Consider the following 18,044-nt stretch of genomic DNA (forward strand, 5'->3'; position numbering starts at 1 on the left):
CGGAAGAGAAATACCAAGACTGTTCCCAGCTCACAGTCAGGGTGGAAAAGACATCAATACCGAAAGACCACTGGTCACCACACTCTCTCAAAGCTGGAAACCCCCAGCATCCTACCTTTTTAATCTTCTTGATGTCTGGATCCTCATCTTCTTGATTGCTTTGGTAAGGTCGCATTCGTTCCTTGGTTTTATTAAGAGCGATAATCTATAACACAAAATTGGTCCATTTCATGATTTAGGAAATACTAGACTATAGCCATAAATCATAGGAAGTTATGCCTACAAGGTAGCGTATCCTCAGGAAATGTTCACTTTTTATGCACCTTATCTTCCTTCGGTGCTGAGGGAGGGGAAGCCTGAACTTCACCTCAAGCTTGTTTTGCTATGCTACTAACAAAAGTGCTTACAAGAAGTGACTGTGGAAAGTGTGAACTGGGATCTGGTTTAGAGAAATGTTAGTCCAAAACTGGGCCCTGACTGCCAGTGATGACCAGACCAAGGTCTTCTCAGCATCTCAGTGACATGTCCATCATCTCACCAAAGGCAGCTTCCTGTAATGCCCTGTGATCTCCAAATGCAGTGACACTCAGCTCAAAGCTCTTGCTTCCTATAATCAGCCTGTGGCCTTCCAAGTACACACAGTATAGCACTCACAGATCTCCTTGGGAAAATGGTTACTGCAAAAGGAACTTCAGAGCCCAGGGGTTGGTCCAAGCCAGCCAAGAAAAGACAAAAAGGCAAAAAGAACTGAAACAACTTGGGATCTCTTTAAAGACCCAGCTCAGTTCTGTGACCTACGAAGGGGGACTCAAAACCAGGTAGCCTCTGAACTACACTTAGTAATGAAATTCCCTGGACTATCACTCAATTGCAGGCTCTTGCAAACTTAAGGACCTACTCAGATTTACTAACAAGCAAACACTTAAAACACTGGGGTTATAATTGCCCCCTCTGCCCTGCCTTTACATTTTGCCCCATTACCAAATACTCTCTTCTGCCATTTTTCTGGCAGGGAAGTGGGAAAATAAAAGGAGTAGGAAATAAGTTATGGTTCCTGTCAAGCACCCACACAAGATGTACCTGCTACTGACAGTTTCTAGCTGCAATATATATTCAGACTAAAACAGAACAGAGTGAAGACAGAGAAGCACACACAAATAAATATTGGGGAACATCGCTTGGTGCTGAGTTCCTCTCATGGAGTAAATGCCAACCTCTTTCACTTAGCAGACAAGCATCTGCTCCAGCTAACTGTGGCAAAGACAGAACACAATAATTTTGTTTTAAATTACAGTGCCTGATATAGTCTTTTAAGATGCAGGTTTCTTAAGTTTTCTGTTGCTGTTTTCACTATCACAGATTTCAGGGTTGGATCGGGAAGTTAACAGCACTAATGATACGGTGAACAGTCTGCAACTTATCATCATCAGAGAGGCAATCATATCCCAACAGGAATCAGCTTATACCCATGCGCTATCTGCTGGAGGTGATGTACACAGGCGGCAGGAGGTGAAAACCCTCCCAGGATGTGCACAGTATGTTTTAGAAGAAGACGTGAGGAAATGGAGAAGAAAATGTTGAATGACAGAAAAACGACAAGAAGTTACCAAGGCTGAGGAGCTGCACTGTTTCTGTCAACAAGGATACAGTTAGTAGTAGTAGGTTTCATTCTGTCCTATTCTTTTCTTTGGATCTAAGAAGACACCATTGCACCACTGGTCAAAAAGAGTAGAAAAACCTTACTTGCTACATTCCTCTTCAATTCTTCAGATATTGATCACTTCCCACAAGGAATGACAGGACAGCAAGGGAAGGTATACTCAGGTTTCTGTATACAGACGGAGACAATGGAGGACCCAGACACACCACCATGGCTGCTGACTCCACGACCACCTTCTGCTCTCATTGGAGTCAGTCTCACTACCTGGGGGGTGCAGAGCCTGAGGAGTTTTTAAACTTGGAGCGGGGCTGGAAGTGAATTCCAACTTCAGGGGAAAAAATGCACCCTAGCATTATGTCTTATACTTTAATGAGTTTTTCAAAATTCTAGAGGGGAGAAGGTTGGACTCCTGAGCTTGAGAAAAAGTTAAGACTTTCTGAATTCACGTTTGGACCTGCCTTAGTTGTCATTTGGACTTTAACTGAATCCATGACAGACTTACAATTATCATTACCATGAGTCAATCTGAAAAACAGTTAAATATTACAGTCAATTCTTGAATAGTCAAGCAAATGAAGGCCATCAGGAGCACAAATAATTTTAAAATAGCACATTATCCTGATATTTTACTGTAGCGTATTCACCTCATCCTAACATAGACAATACATTCACTTCTCATGCATGTGTTGGTGGCAGAGGAACTAAATTTGGGATCAAAACTTTGCCCTGATAGGCCTTAAGTAATCATGAGGAGATGACAAGAAACATGAAACAGTGAGAAGGAATCTATCAACTGGGAAAAATACCTCTGATTTAAGCCTTTCGATTTCTGTATCTTGGTCTTCAAGTTGATGTCGGAGTTGGTTAGCTGCAATTTTTTCTGTCTCTACGATCTGAACTAGATGAATGTACTTCTGCATTAACACCTCCCTCTCAATCAAAATGTCTGCATAACTTAAGAGAAAATTACAGTTAGTCACGGAGATACTGTTCTACTACAGTTTCATACAGAACAGCACGTACTACATTTATTTAAAAAGAAGCCATAAACATAGTTTGTTAGCTAACTCTACTTTATGTAAACATTAACGTTTGGCTTACACTTGGTATTCTTTAGCTATACAGAATTTGAATCATCATCATCTTATATAACCTCTAGAAGAGTTCATTTAACAATGGCTGCGACCCACAACTTTGTCATACAAATGAGAAAGATGCAAAGAAAATCTATTGTTTTATAAAGAAAATAGTGGATCTCCTTTAACAAAAACTGAAGTCTTTGAATGGATGGCACATATTCAAACTCTTTTACTGGGTAAGGCGCTAGCCAATCAGAACAGACCTGCCACCGAGCAGAATGAACGCAGGGACGGTCAGAACAGGCACTGGCTGGGAAGAACGATGATGACTGTACCAGTGACCACCAGCCCAGCCTGGCTCTCTTTAGAATTATGAGACCATTGACTTCTCTCTTTCCAAAACCAACAGAGGCAAAAATTTCATTCTAAAAATAAGTGTAGATTATTGGGCCCTAAAATCATCAGCCTAACTTGTGTATACTTCTTTGGCCAAGTGTGAAAAAGTCAAAGTTCTCTCTTAGAGTTTTGTATTGATCTCTGTGGCACCTAGATTTTTGCTTCCAGATCTTCTTGCACTATTCACGGTAGCAAAATGTATGTTCCTCCATTCACATAATCTTTCCCAAATGCTATGATAATAGTAATAAATAATAATAACTATTTATTTTGTAGGATGTACCACATATATTCTCATTCTCCCAGCAACTCCAAGAGACAGGCTTTATCACCCCAACTGTACAGAGAAAGAATCTGACCCTCACAGAGGTCACACAGCTAGTAGGTGGCAGGGCTGGGATTCAAATCGAGGTATGTCTGACCCTAAGCCCATGTTCTTAACCGCAAGCTAAACTGCCTCTCTAACGAGAAACAGCACACTGGATATAAAGAAGAATATTACAACAGACATGTTTTGAGATATCTGCCCACTTGAGATATCTTCTACCCACTTACCTCTTCTTTGAGAACTTGGGCTGTGGCAGCCATGTTTATAACACAAAATCTGCCCTCATGACCACACTTCACTGGTCTAAAAAAAGATAACTGGCCCAAGCTAAACCAACTGGATTCTTTCTCCTTGGAATCTCGGATTGTGCCTCTGACCTATTTGCTTGAACTGAGATGATATGAACTTGGAAGCTGAGGTTACTACTGTTGGTTAGCTATTTTGGCCACACCCATGCCAAAGCAAAGTAAGTCTGCTGAGAGAGAAAAGAATAAGCAGATGTTCAGAAAAACAGAGACAAGAGAGACAGAAAGGTAATAACTTTCTGGGTTCCTGCTGGCTTCTAGTTTCTGGTTCCAGACCCTCATGATACCTGAATATAATTTTCCCCTTGGGGGTAGGTGCCGAGGACCAGGATGTGGGGAAGGCGCTTCGGCTAGCCGGATGGTGGACTCGCGGAATTGCCTGGGCCCGCCTCTCCGTGCAACCAGCCCTTATGTCCTCTCCATGACCTCCTCCAGCTGCATTTTAGCCGAGTGGATGAAAGGCTCTTGCTGCTCCAGCCAGGAGTCAGGACTCTGCCTCTGAGGTGGGAGAGCCAACTTCAGAACACTCGTCAACAAGAGACCTCCCAGCCCCACATAATATCAAACGGCGAAAATCTCCCAGAGATCTCCATCTCAACACCAGCACCCAGCTTCACTCAACGACCAGCAAGCTACAGTGCTGGACAACCTATGCCAACCATATAGCAAAACAGGAACACAACCCCACCCACTAGCAGAGAGGCTGCCTAAAATCATAATAAGTCCACAGACACCCCAAAACACACCACCAGACGTGGACCTGCCCACTAGAGAGACAAGATCTAGGCTCATTCATACACCACAACACAGGCACTAGTCCCCTCCACCAGGAACCACCCACTAGCAGAGAGGCTGCCTAAAATCATAATAAGTCCACAGACACCCCAAAACACACCACCAGACGTGGACCTGCCCACTAGAGAGACAAGATCTAGCCTCATACACCACAACACAGCCACTAGTCCCCTCCACCAGGAAGCCTACACAACGCACTGAACCAACCTTAGCCACTGGAGACAGACATCAAAAACAACGGGAGCTACGAACTTGCAGCCTGCAAAAAGGTGAACCCAATCACAGTAAGATAAGCAAAATGAGAAGACAGAAAAACACACAGCAGATGAAGGAGCAGGATAAAAACCCACCAGACCTAACAAATGAAGAGGAAATAGGCAGTCTACCTGAAAAAGAGTTCAGAATAATGATAGTAAAGATGATCCAAAATCTTGGAAATAGAATGGACAAAATGCAAGAAGCAGTTAACAAGGACCTAGAAGAAATAAAGATGAAACAGACAATGATGAACAACACAATAAATGAAATGAAAAATACTCTAGATGGGATCAATAGCAGAATAAATGAGGCAGAAGAACGGATAAGTGACCTGGAAGATAAAATAGTGGAAATAACTACTGCAGAGCAGAATAAAGAAAAAAGAATGAAAAGAACTGAGGACAGTCTCAGAGACCTCTGGGACAACATTAAACGCACCAACATTCGAATTATAGGGGTTCCAGAAGAAGAAGAGAAAAAGAAAGGGACTGAGAAAATATTTGAAGAGATTATAGTTGAAAACTTCCCTAATATGGGAAAGGAAATCGTTAATCAAGTCCAGGAAGCACAGAGAGTCCCATACAGGATAAATTCAAGGAGAAATACGCCAAGACACATATTAATCAAACTGTCAAAAACTAAATACAAAGAAAGCATATTAAAAGCAGCAAGGGAAAAACAACAAATAACACACAAGGGAATCCCCATAAGGTTAACAGCTGATCTCTCAGCAGAAACTCTACAAGCCAGAAGGGAGTGGCAGGACATACTGAAAGTGATGAAGGAGAAAAACCTGCAACCAAGATTACTCTACCCAGCAAGGATCTCATTCAGATTTGATGGAGAAATTAAAACCTTTACAGACAAGCAAAAGCTGAGAGAGTTCAGCACCACCAAACCAGCTTTACAACAAATGCTAAAGGAACTTCTCTAGACAAAAACACAAGAGAAGGAAAAGTCCTATAATAACGAACCCAAAACAATTTAGAAAATGGGAATAGGAACATACATATCGATAATTACCTTAAATGTAAATGGACTAAATGCTCCCACCAAAAGACACAGATTGGCTGAATGGATACAAAAACAAGACCCATATATATGCTGTCTACAAGAGACCCACTTCAGACCTAGAGACACATACAGACTGAAAGTAAGGGGATGGAAAAAGATATTCCATGCAAATGGAAACCAAAAGAAAGCTGGAGTAGCAATTCTCATATCAGACAAAATAGACTTTAAAATAAGGACTATCAGAAGAGACAAAGAAGGACACTACATAATGATTAAGGGATCGATCCAAGAAGAAGATATAACAATTGTAAATATTTATGCACCCAACATAGGAGCACCTCAATACATAAGGCAAAAACTAGCAGCCATAAAAGGGGAAATCGACAGTAACACATTCATAGTAGGGGACTTCAACACCCCACTTTCACCAATGGACAGATCATCCAAAATGAAAATAAATAAGGAAACACAAGCTTTAAATGATACATTAAACAGGATGGACTTAATTGATATTTATAGGACACTCCATCCAAAAACAACAGAATACACATTTTTCTCAAGTGCTCATGGAACATTCTCCAGGATAGATCATATCTTGGGTCACAAATCAAGCCTTGGTAAATTTAAGAAAATTGAAATTATATCAAGTATCTTTTCCGACCACAACGCCATGAGATTAGATATCAATTATAGGAAAAGAGCAGTAAAAAATACAAACACATGGAGGCTAAACAATACACTACTTAGTAACGAAGTGATCACTGAAGAAATCAAAGAGGAAATTAAAAAATACCTAGAAACAAATGACAATGGAGATACAACGACCCAAAACCTATGGGATGCAGCAAAAGCAGTTCTAAGAGGGAAGTTTATAGCAATACAAGCCCACCTTAAGAAGCAGGAAACATCTCGAATAAACAACCTAACCTTGCACCTCAAGCAATTAGAGAAAGAAGAACAAAAAAACCCCAGAGTTAGCAGAAGGAAAGAAATCATAAAAATCAGATCAGAAATAAATGAAAAAGAAATGAAGGAAACAATAGCAAAGATCAATAAAACTAAAAGCTGGTTCTTTGAGAAGATTAACAAAATTGATAAACCATTAGCCAGACTCATCAAGAAAATAAGGGAGAAGACTCAAATCAATAGAATCAGAAATGAAAAAGGAGAAGTAACAACTGACACTGCAGAAATACAAAAAATCATGAGGGATTACTACAAGCAACTCTATGCCAATAAAATGGACAATCTGGAAGAAATGGACAAATTCTTAGAAATGCACAAACTGCCAAGACTGAATCAGGAAGAAATAGAAAATATGAACAGACCAATCACAAACACTGAAATTGAAACTGTGATTAAAAATCTTCCAACAAACAAAAGCCCAGGACCAGATGGCTTCACAGGCGAATTCTATCAAACATTTAGAGAAGAGCTAACACCTATTCTTCTCAAACTCTTCCAAAATATAGCAGAGGGAGGAACACTCCCAAACTCATTCTACGAGGCCACCATCACCTTGATACCAAAACCAGACAAGGATGTCACAAAGAAAGAAAACTACAGGCCAATATCACTGATGAACATAGATGCAAAAATCCTCAACAAAATACTAGCAAACAGAATCCAACAGCACATTAAAAGGATCATACACCATGATCAAGTGGGGTTTATTCCAGGAATGCAAGGATTCTTCAATATACGCAAATCTATCAATGTGATTAACCATATTAACAAATTGAAGGAGAAAAACCATATGATCATCTCAATAGATGCAGAGAAAGCTTTTGACAAAATTCAACACCCATTTATGATAAAAACCCTGCAGAAAGTAGGTGTAGAGGGAACTTTCCTCAATATAATAAAGGCCGTATATGACAAGCCCACAGCCAACATCATCCTCAATGGCGAAAAACTGAAAGCATTTCCACTAAGGTCAGGAACAAGACAAGGTTGCCCACTCTCACCACTCTTATTCAACATAGTTTTGGAAGTTTTAGCCACAGCAATCAGAGAAGAAAAGGAAATAAAAGGAATCCAAATCGGAAAAGAAGAAGTAAAGCTGTCACTGTTTGCAGATGACATGATACTATACATAGAGAATCCTAAAGATGCTACCAGAAAACTACTAGAGCTAATCAATGAATTTGGTAAAGTAGCAGGATACAAAATTAATGCACAGAAATCTCTGGCATTCCTATATACTAATGATGAAAAATCTGAAAGTGAAATCAAGAAAACACTCCCATTTACCATTGCAACAAAAAGAATAAAATATCTAGGAATAAACCTACCTAAGGAGACAAAAGACCTGTATGCAGAAAATTATAAGACACTGATGAAAGAAATTAAAGATGATACAAACAGATGGAGAGATATACCATGTTCTTGGATTGGAAGAATCAACATTGTGAAAATGACTCTACTTCCCAAAGCAATCTATAGATTCAATGCAATCCCTATCAAACTACCACTGGCATTTTTCACAGAACTAGAACAAAAAATTTCACAATTTGTATGGAAACACAAAAGACCCCGAATAGCCAAAGCAATCTTGAGAACAAAAAATGGAGCTGGAGGAATCAGGCTGCCTGACTTCAGACTATACTACAAAGCTACAGTAATCAAGACAGTATGGTACTGGCACAAAAACAGAAAGATAGATCAATGGAATAGGATAGAAAGCCCAGAGATAAACCCATGCACATATGGTCACCTTATCTTTGATAAAGGTGGCAGGAATATACAGTGGAGAAAGGACAGCCTCTTCAATAAGTGGTGCTGGGAAAATTGGATAGGTACATGTAAAAGTATGAGATTAGATCACTCCCTAACACCATACACAAAAATAAGCTCAAAATGGATTAAAGACCTAAATGTAAGGCCAGAAACTATCAAACTCTTAGAGGAAAACATAGGCAGAACACTCTATGACATAAATCACAGCAAGATCCTTCTTGACCCATCTCCTAGAGTAATGGAGATAAAAACAAAAATAAACAAATGGGACCTAATGAAACTTCAAAGCTTTTGCACAGCAAAGGAAACCATAAACAAGACCAAAAGACAGCCCTCAGAATGGGAGAAAATATTTGCAAATGAATCAACTGACAAAGGATTAATCTCTAAAATTTACAGGCAGCTCATGCAGCTCAATAACAAAAAAATAAACAACCCAATCCAAAAATGGGCAGAAGACCTAAATAGACATTTCTCCAAAGAAGATATACAGACTGCCAACAAACACATGAAAGAATGCTCAACATCATTAATCATTAGAGAAATGCAAATCAAAACTACAATGAGATATCATCTCACACCAGTCAGAATGGCCATCATCAAAAAATCTAGAAACAATAAATGCTGGAGAGGGTGTGGAGAAAAGGGAACACTCTTGCACTGCTGGTGGGAATGTGAATTGGTTCAGCCACTATGGAGAACAGTATGGAGGTTCCTTAAAAAACTACAAATAGAACTACCATATGACCCAGCAATCCCACTACTAGGTATATACCCTGAGGAAACCAGAATTCAGAAAGAGTCATGTACCAAAATGTTCATTGCAGCTCTATTTACAATAGCCCGGAGATGGAAACAACCTAAGTGCCCGCCGTCGGATGAATGGATAAAGAAGATGTGGCACATATATACAATGGAATATTACTCAGCCATAAAAAGAAACGAAATTGAGCTATTTGTAATGAGGTGGATAGATCTAGAGTCTGTCATACGGAGTGAAGTAAGTCAGAAAGAGAAGGACAAATACCGTATGCTAACACATATATATGGAATTTAAGAAAAAAAAATGTTATGAAGAACCTAGGGGTAAAACAGGAATAAAGACAGAGACCTACTGGAGAACAGACTTGAGGATATGGGGAGGGGGAAGGGTGAGGTGTGTTAGGGCGAGAGAGAGACATGGACATATATATACTAACAAACGTAAGGTAGATAGCCAGTGGGAAGCAGCCGCATGGCACAGGGAAACCGGCTCGGTTCTTTGTGGCTGTCTGGAGGGGTGGGATAGGGAGGGTGGGAGGGAGGGAGACAAAGAGGGAAGAGATATGGGAACATATATATATGTATAACTGACTCACTCTGTTATAAAGCAGAAACTAACACACCATTGTAAAGCAATTATACCCCAATAAAGATGTTTTAAAAAAAAAAAAAAAATTTTCCCCTTGGGTTTGGTGAGATACTATTGCAGTTTCCACATAATAATTTCTCTTTTTAACCTAAACTAGTTTGAAATATCTTTGTGTTACTTGGAACTAAAAGAGTCTTTAAGACAGTTCTAAAATCACAATTTTAGTTCAATTATCTCACATTCTCAGCACTTACATCACGTGTGCCATTAGTGTTAGAAAAAAAATACATAGTGTCAGCAATATTTTTAAGTCACTTGTTCTAAGAAATTACCCTAAGAGAGTAGAAAGAAAGGCTGTGTAAGTGTAAGTGGGAAGAGGGGGAAAAGAAGAAAAAAAGAGAACAGTGTTCACAGAAATATGCTTTGGGGTACTTTAAAAGGAGAAGGTAATAACAGAGCATGAGAAAATTAGTTAATATAATGAAAATTCTGCCCTTTCTCATCAATTTTATTAGAAACATGCCGAATTTCTTACAAATACGTTAGATCAGTGTCAGGTAGCAAATGAGTATTTTATTTTCTCCTATTAAAAGAAAAAGTCCAGACCAGGATGTGCAGCTGAATTCATGCAGACTCATCACCAATATCTGCCTCCCTTCACTTCCAAGATCCCACTGAAATGCTAGGAAAATTGTTTTCTGTTTAAAGAATGAAACCATAACAGCATTATAAAACAGGAAAATATGCTGTCAACAGACCAGAAGTTTTATGAAATTCCATAAAGAGAAAAACCAAGTAGAATCAGAGTGGTGGGAAAAGTAGAGCAAGGAAACCACACATGCAGACCCCTTGCAAAAGCATGGTTCCCACCAAGAATGGCCAGAGATGCTCCAAGCCAGAATCAACAAATACAAAGGACGGGAGGGGGCAAGGGAACGATCATCAGGGTCCTTCATTAAAAAGTGACTTCAGAACATCTGGAAGTTAGGTTCCTCCTCTTCCCATTCTCCAAGATAAAGAAATAAAAAGCACAACTGGCAGGAATGACCTGCCCTCAAGTCACAGCCCAAGACCTGCTCTCTGTAGAAAGGGGGCCACCTTCCTGAAGAAGGCTCCTCATGGGGAGGCTAGACTCAGAGAGAACACAGCTTGGCTTTACACCACACATCCACTGTAGACAGAAGAGAGAACCAAAAAAGGAAAGGCACTGAAAAGGACTAGAAGTGAAATACACTGTATGAATTTTCTATTGTGTAACAAATCACCACAAACTTAGTGGTTTAAACAACACATATGTATTATCTCACAGTTTCCATGGGTCAGTTTAGCTGAATCCTCAGCTCAGAGTCTCATAAGGCTGCAATCAAGGTGTCAGCCCAGATGCCTTCTGTTCTGGAGGCCTGAATGGGAAAGAACCCAAACTCATGTTCATTCAGGCTGTTGGAAAAAGTTATTTTCTTGCAGCTATAGAACTCATGCAGTTTGCTTCTTCAAGGCGAGCAGGAGAGCATCTCTGACCTCAGGGAGGGCCTCCATCCCTCTTACATTTGATTAAGTCAGGCCCACCCAGGAAAATCTCCTTTTTAATTAACTAAAAAAGTCAACTGATTCAGGACCATAATTACATCTGCAAAACCCCTTTTCCTTTGCCATAGAATGTAACCTAATCAAGGGAGTGACTATCCCATCCTGTTTGCTATATTCTAGTAGCTGACAGCAAGTCACAGGGTCCACCCATGCACACTACAGGGAATAGAATCATACAAAGGGGAGTCCCAGCCAACCTTCCTGCTGTCTGCCCACATACCTGAAAAGGAAGCCTACACAAGTGCCAGAGACCCTACATTCACAGTCACAATGTAAACCCGGGCCAGCTACCTGTAATAACCCTCAAGATCCTTCATTTATAAACAAGGATCACTAGACACTCGAGAAAACCAATAGCAAAGAGAAAGTAGTAGGCAGCATGTAAGATGACCCCTAGTGGTCCCTGCCTTCTGGTATTCATGTTCTTATGGAAACCCTTCCTCTTGAGTGTGAGCTGGACCTAAATGACTTACTTCTAAGGAACAGAATATGGCAAAAGTGATGGGATGGCACTTCAAGATCAGTTTACGAGGAGACTCTGGATTCCATCTTACTGGCCTTCTCTTGCTGTCTTGCACGTTTGTACTGGAAGCCAGTGCCATGTTGTGAGCTGCTGCACCGAGAGGCCCACATAGATGGAAACTGAGAGAGGCCCCCGGCTAACAGGTGATGAGAAACTGAGGTTTCAGTGCAACAACTGGTAAGGAAGTGAATCTAGCCAACAATCACGTGAGAGAACTTGGAAGCGGATCCTTTCCCTTCTGAGCCTTCAGATGAGACTGCAGACCTGGACGACACCTTGACTGTTGGCTTGCGACCTTAGGGCAGAGGCACCCAAGTAACTCATGCCTGGATTCCCAACCCCACAGACACTGTGGGGGACATAAATTGTTTATTGTTTTAGGAATTGTGGAGTAAATTGTCAAGCAGCAAGAGTTAATAAATATAGCCTCAGATGAACAAAGAGAAAAGATACTAGAGAAACAAGGCTAATTCAGGTAACAGAGGTTTATTATCTTCAGAGAGATACAGAAGGATAGTAGAGCCACAAGGCAAAAAGGGGCTGCCATGGAAAAGTAATCAGATAACAGGAAGAGTTCTTGGAAACAAAAACAATTATTAAAATTTTACAGGTCAATGAATGTGTTAACCAATGGCTGAAAACTAAGCTGGGTGGTTGCAGAGAAAAAGAACACTGAACAAAAAAACAAAGAGATAAGAAATAAGAACGACAACTGAGCAGCATGGAGTCCAGATCCAAGAGGTCTAAAAACTATCTTATGGAAGTTCCAGAAAGAAAAAAACAAAAACAAAAACAGAGACTGTGATGAGGAAGAAATAATCAAGAAATCAAAGAAGACTTCCTCAAACTGTATATGGTACAGTTTAAATAGAAAGGCTAATCCTAGATCAGCTCAGTGCTTTGTAACCACCTAGAGGGGTGGGATAGGGAGGGTGGGAGGGAGGGAGACACAAGAGGGAAGAGATATGGGGATATATGTATATGTATAACTGATTCACTTTGTTATAAAGCAGAAACTAACACACCATTGTAAAGCAATTATACTTCAATAAAGATGTTAAAAAAAAAAAAAAGAAAGGTTAATCCAAATGCCAGAGGGAATAAATGAAAAAAATTTAACACCCTGACACACCCTATTAAAATATCAGATCTCTAAGGATAGAGAAAATGTATAAAAGCTTCCAAAGAGAAACCACAGGTTAGCTAAAGAAAGCAGCGAGTATCAAGATGATACACTTCTCATCAGTAACCTCGGATGCTAGATCACAATAGAGAATTGAAGGAAAATTATTTTGAACCTAAATTCCTACAGCCAGGCAACCAGTCAATCAATCAAGTGCCAGTTCAAGATAGAAAGAGTTTAGTAACGACCACGTTTACTACAGGAGAAAAATTATGAGGAGGTTTTCCAACCAAACAAAACAGAAAACAAAGACAAAATATGACATGGAATGCAAGAATACAAACCTTTGATGAAGTAAAGGACACTAGAAAGAAATCAGAAGTAAATGCATGCAAGATTCTCCTTCAAGGAGCAAATATACAATTGCATATGATTATTTCATTATCTGTGGAATCAAACATCAGCCATGATAGTTGGTACATAATATTTGTAAAACCATGATGTAAATACCCCTCACTGTTTTTTAATTTTCAGAATCAACAGAGGCTTAATTAAATTTAGAGAAAAGAAGGTAAATGTTTAAAAGTTTATAAATAGAGAATAAATAATAGTGAAAGTAATAAAACCTCAGGGTTAGAAAAAAGAACAATAAAAACACATTAAATGTCTTAATTTATGTACCTCATAGCAGAGAGTCAACACATACTGCCCAAAGTTGGTAAATTAATAGAGGTTTAATGATATTATTTTAAGATAAAAAGTCAACCATTGTAAGAGCCAAAAGTAAGTAAGTAACAAAAACAGAGGGGACAGAGGGAGGAGAGAGAAGAGATATTGAAAGAGAGTTAAATTCTTCATCTTTATAGCAGGGTGCCAATAATACTTCTTAAAATTACTGAGTCAAGAAATAGACAAAAGGACTTTATAGAATATAATATATGAATGACTAATAAATACAGGAAAAAGATCCTACTTAATCAAAGTAGTAAAAATTGTTTATCAAATTTATCAAGAGTTTTAGAAAACAGTGCTACTCGGTGCCAGTAAAGATACGGTAAAATGGGTACTCTCTACTGGAGTGAGCCATTCCAGAAGACAATGTCACAATATGTATCAGGACAGGTTAAAAAGGTCATACATATCCTTGGTCACAGTCATTTCACTTCTAATAATCTAACCCAACAAAAATGAAGACTTGAAAAAAATGTACAAAGAAACAAGATGTTCATTCATTAAAATAAATATACAAAAATGGAAACAATCTAAATATATGTGTATATAATGTGGAAGTGATTAAAAAAGCAATAGTACATCTACACAATGGAATGAGACAAGCCATTTAAAATCATATTTTAAAGAATAGTGAACAAAATGGAACATACCCAAGACTTACTAATAAATGAACAACAACAATAACAAAAACCCCAGATTAAAATAAATATGATTTGTGCATGCACATGCATACATGTTCACTTGCAGAGAGAGAAAATTATGTATATCACAGCTACAAGGGGTTGGGAAGTAGGGGAGAGAAAGAGGGAAAGATAGATACTCCAAACACAAAAAGGAGTTTGCTCTGGTTGGGGCAATTATGGTCATTTTTAATCACTTCTTTAGTGCTTTTCTGTATTTTTCCAACATCTCTATAATACTAAGTGGAACCCCACACACACACGCACAAGTCCTAATGGCAGTTATTCACTCTGTGAGGTGGGATTATGTGATGTTAATTTCCTTCTTTATAAGTTTCTGTGACTCGAAATTCATTCTTTCATTCAATATTTATTGACTGTTATGTAACCAGAAACTGCTCAAAGCACTGGATACAGGAATAAACAAAGTAGGGAAAAAAATCTGTGCCCTGCTGGAGTATATACTGTACTGCGGAGCAAAAGACAATAAAATAAATAAGAAAAATATATAGTATGTTACCTGGTGATGGTTACCTTAAAGGAAAAAATGGAGGAGTAGGAAAGAAAGTGGGGGAGATGGGGTTACAATTTTAACCAGGGTGTAAGATAGGGTCTCTTTAACCAAGAGACCTTCAACCAGGGTCCCACTGAGAAGCCAGCACTGGAGTAACGACCTGAGGAGTAAGCCTTGTGGCCAGCTCGGGGAAGAGACTTCCAAGTAAAGGAAAGAGCAAGTGCAAAAGCCCTGTGGTGGGAGTGGGTCTGGCCTGTGTGGAGAATGGCAAAGTGGCCGGTTTACTGGGGGGAGTACGTGAGAGGCAGAAGAGGGAACAGGATTCTAATGCATGTAGACCAATATAGAGTCTCAGGTTTTTACCCTGCGTGAGATGCTGAGCTCTAATCAGAGATGTGGCAAATTCGACTTTTAACAGGATCACACTGGCTGCTGTGGTAGGAAAGGACAGAGGTGAGGGGTGGAGTACAAGGGGAGAAAGGGAGACCAGTGGGAAGTTCCACAATAATCCAGGAAAAAATATTAGAGATTAGTCCAGCATCTAGCATGGGGCCTGCCACAAAATAGTCATTCAAATGAAGTCACTGTCAAATGAAAAAAAAAAACTCATCTAATGTGATTTATTTTGCATGGTTTATTCTTCTTCACAAAATACTTTTCATGTCTCAAAATTTTCAAGTCATTCAAAGTATTTCAATTGGTCTCCATAGCTTACTGCTCTTACTGGGATATCCTCCCACCTTAAAATCATAAAGCTTTCTCCTTTTTTTTAGCTTTTTATTTTATACTGGAGTATAGTTGATTAACAATGTTCTGATAATTTCAGGTGTACAGCAAAGTGATTCAGTTATACATATACATGTACCTATTTTTTTTTCAAATTCTTTTCCCATTTAGGTTGTTACATAATATTGAGCAGAGTTCCCTGTGTTATACAGTAGGTCCTTGTTGGTTATGCATTTTAAATATAGCAGTGTGTACATGTCAGTCCCCAAATCCCTAACTATCCCTTCCCTCCACCCTTCCCCCCTGGGGAATTAAGTTCTCTAAGTCTGTGAGTCTGTTTCTGTTTTGTAAATAAGTTCATTTGAATCATTTCTTTTTAGATTCCCCATATAAGCAATATACGATATTTCACTGTGTCTGACTTCACTCGGTACGACAATCTCTAGGTCCAACCAAGTTGCTGAAAATGGCATTATTTCATTCTTTTTTTTTTAACTTAAAAAAATTTTTAAATTAAAGAATTTTTTTAAATGTTTGGCTGTGTTAGGTCTTCACCGCTGCGCGTGAGCTTTCTCTAGTTGTGGTTGAGCGAGGGCTGCTCTTCGTTCCGGTGCACGGGCTTCTCATTGTGCTGGCTTCTCTTGTGGAGCACAGGCTCTAGGCACACGGACTTCAGTACTTGTGGCACACGGGCTCAGTAGTTGTGGCTGGCGGGCTCTAGAGCGCAGGCTCAGTAGTTGTGGCACATGGGCTGGTTCCCCCGCAGCATGTGGGATCTTCCCAGACCAGCGCTTGAACCTGTATCCCCTGCATTGGCAGGCGGATTCTTAACCACTGCGCCTCCAGGGAAGCCCTATTTCATTCTTTTTAATGGCTGAGTGATATTCCATTGTATATATGTACCACATCTTCTTTATCCATTCCTCTGTCGATGGACATTTAGGTTGCTTCCATGTCTTGGCTATTGTAAACAGTGCTGCAATGAACATTGGGGTGCATGTATCCTTTTGGACCGTGTTTTTCTTCAGATATATGCCCAGGAGTGGGATTGCTGGATCATATGGTAACTCTACTTTTAGTTTTTTAAGGAACCTCCATACTGTTCTCTGTAGTGGCTGTGACAGTTTACATTCCCACCAACAGAGTAGGAGGGTTCCCTTCTCTCCACACCCTTTCCAGCATTTGCTGTTTGTGGATTTTTTGATGATAGCCATTTTAACTGGTGTGAGGTGATATCTCATTGTAGTTTTGATTTGCATTTCTCTAATGTCTAGTGATGTTGAACATCTTTTCACATGCCTCTTGGCCATCTGTATGTTTTCTTTGGAGGAATGTCTATTTAGGTCTTCTGCCCAGTTTTTGATTGGGTTGTTAAAGCTTTCTTTATGTATCCCACTAGTAAATAAAAGTCTACTCCAGACTGTGTCAAATCAACTGAAAACGCATGCATGGCTTCCCTTCAGTGTAAGAATTTTCAATGCATTGCTATTTCTATTCTACTATATTTCCAATATATGTATTGTCTGATTAAGTTTTCCAGTTACTAGACAATGCTCAAGTTTAAGTTTCTTTTTTTAATTTAAAAGACATAAGGTAAACATTTATCAAGTTTAAGAGTGTTTGCCTAATCTATTCATTACTTCTGTTTCGTTTTCTTTATTTATTTTCTTTATTTATTTATTTTTGTTATTCAGTTTAACTTCCCTCAAGAAAAAATGGTTTCTCACTGCAAAGGGGAATAATAAAATTAAGCCATATAAATCAACATGATGGAAGCCAAACTAATCTGTTGAGTATCAACAGATGGCACATATATGGGAGTAAAATATTCTTGTATAATATTTATAACCAAAACCAAACCACCACTACTACACAGAGGAGAGAAGGAAATATTCCAGTAGAATCCTGAAAGGTCCAGAGAAGAGGCACAGTATAAAATCATAGCCCTTAATTATTTTTATAGAAGGGAAAAAACTGTATCAGCTTAGCAAGGAATTGTTACTTGGGCCAGAACCTTATCCTAGTTATTTTGATTGAAGACATATTTGCTAATGAGAGATACATGTCTAATATGCTAGATAATTATAATTACCATATATATCCAGAATATCAGAGAGAGAGAACTATAGTTAAAACCCAAGCTGGAAGGTCATACAACGGGTAACTGAAGAAACATTCCCACCAGCTCCAGGATTATGCTCAATGTTACTGAGAATACTTTGGAATCGGCATTC

The 18,044-nt window shown here is 39.2% G+C and overlaps 1 protein-coding gene across 1 annotated transcript in view; it reads right to left on the reverse strand.

Annotated features, from left to right (window-relative positions):
- The window catches only part of RASGRF2 (Ras protein specific guanine nucleotide releasing factor 2), a 230,889-nt gene that overhangs the window by 148,796 nt on the left and 64,049 nt on the right, over positions 1–18,044 (reverse strand). Inside the window, exons 3-4 of the mRNA XM_007451722.1 lie at positions 2,467–2,614; positions 116–205 (exon numbers count right to left, since the gene is read on the reverse strand). Of these exons, the coding sequence (XP_007451784.1) occupies positions 116–205; positions 2,467–2,614 (238 nt within the window). The remainder of the gene's footprint in view (positions 1–115; positions 206–2,466; positions 2,615–18,044) is intronic.

This window comes from Lipotes vexillifer, unplaced genomic scaffold, assembly GCF_000442215.2.
Source record: "Lipotes vexillifer unplaced genomic scaffold, Lipotes_vexillifer_v1.1 scaffold740, whole genome shotgun sequence".
In the NCBI taxonomy this organism is placed as follows: Eukaryota; Metazoa; Chordata; class Mammalia; order Artiodactyla; family Lipotidae; genus Lipotes; species Lipotes vexillifer.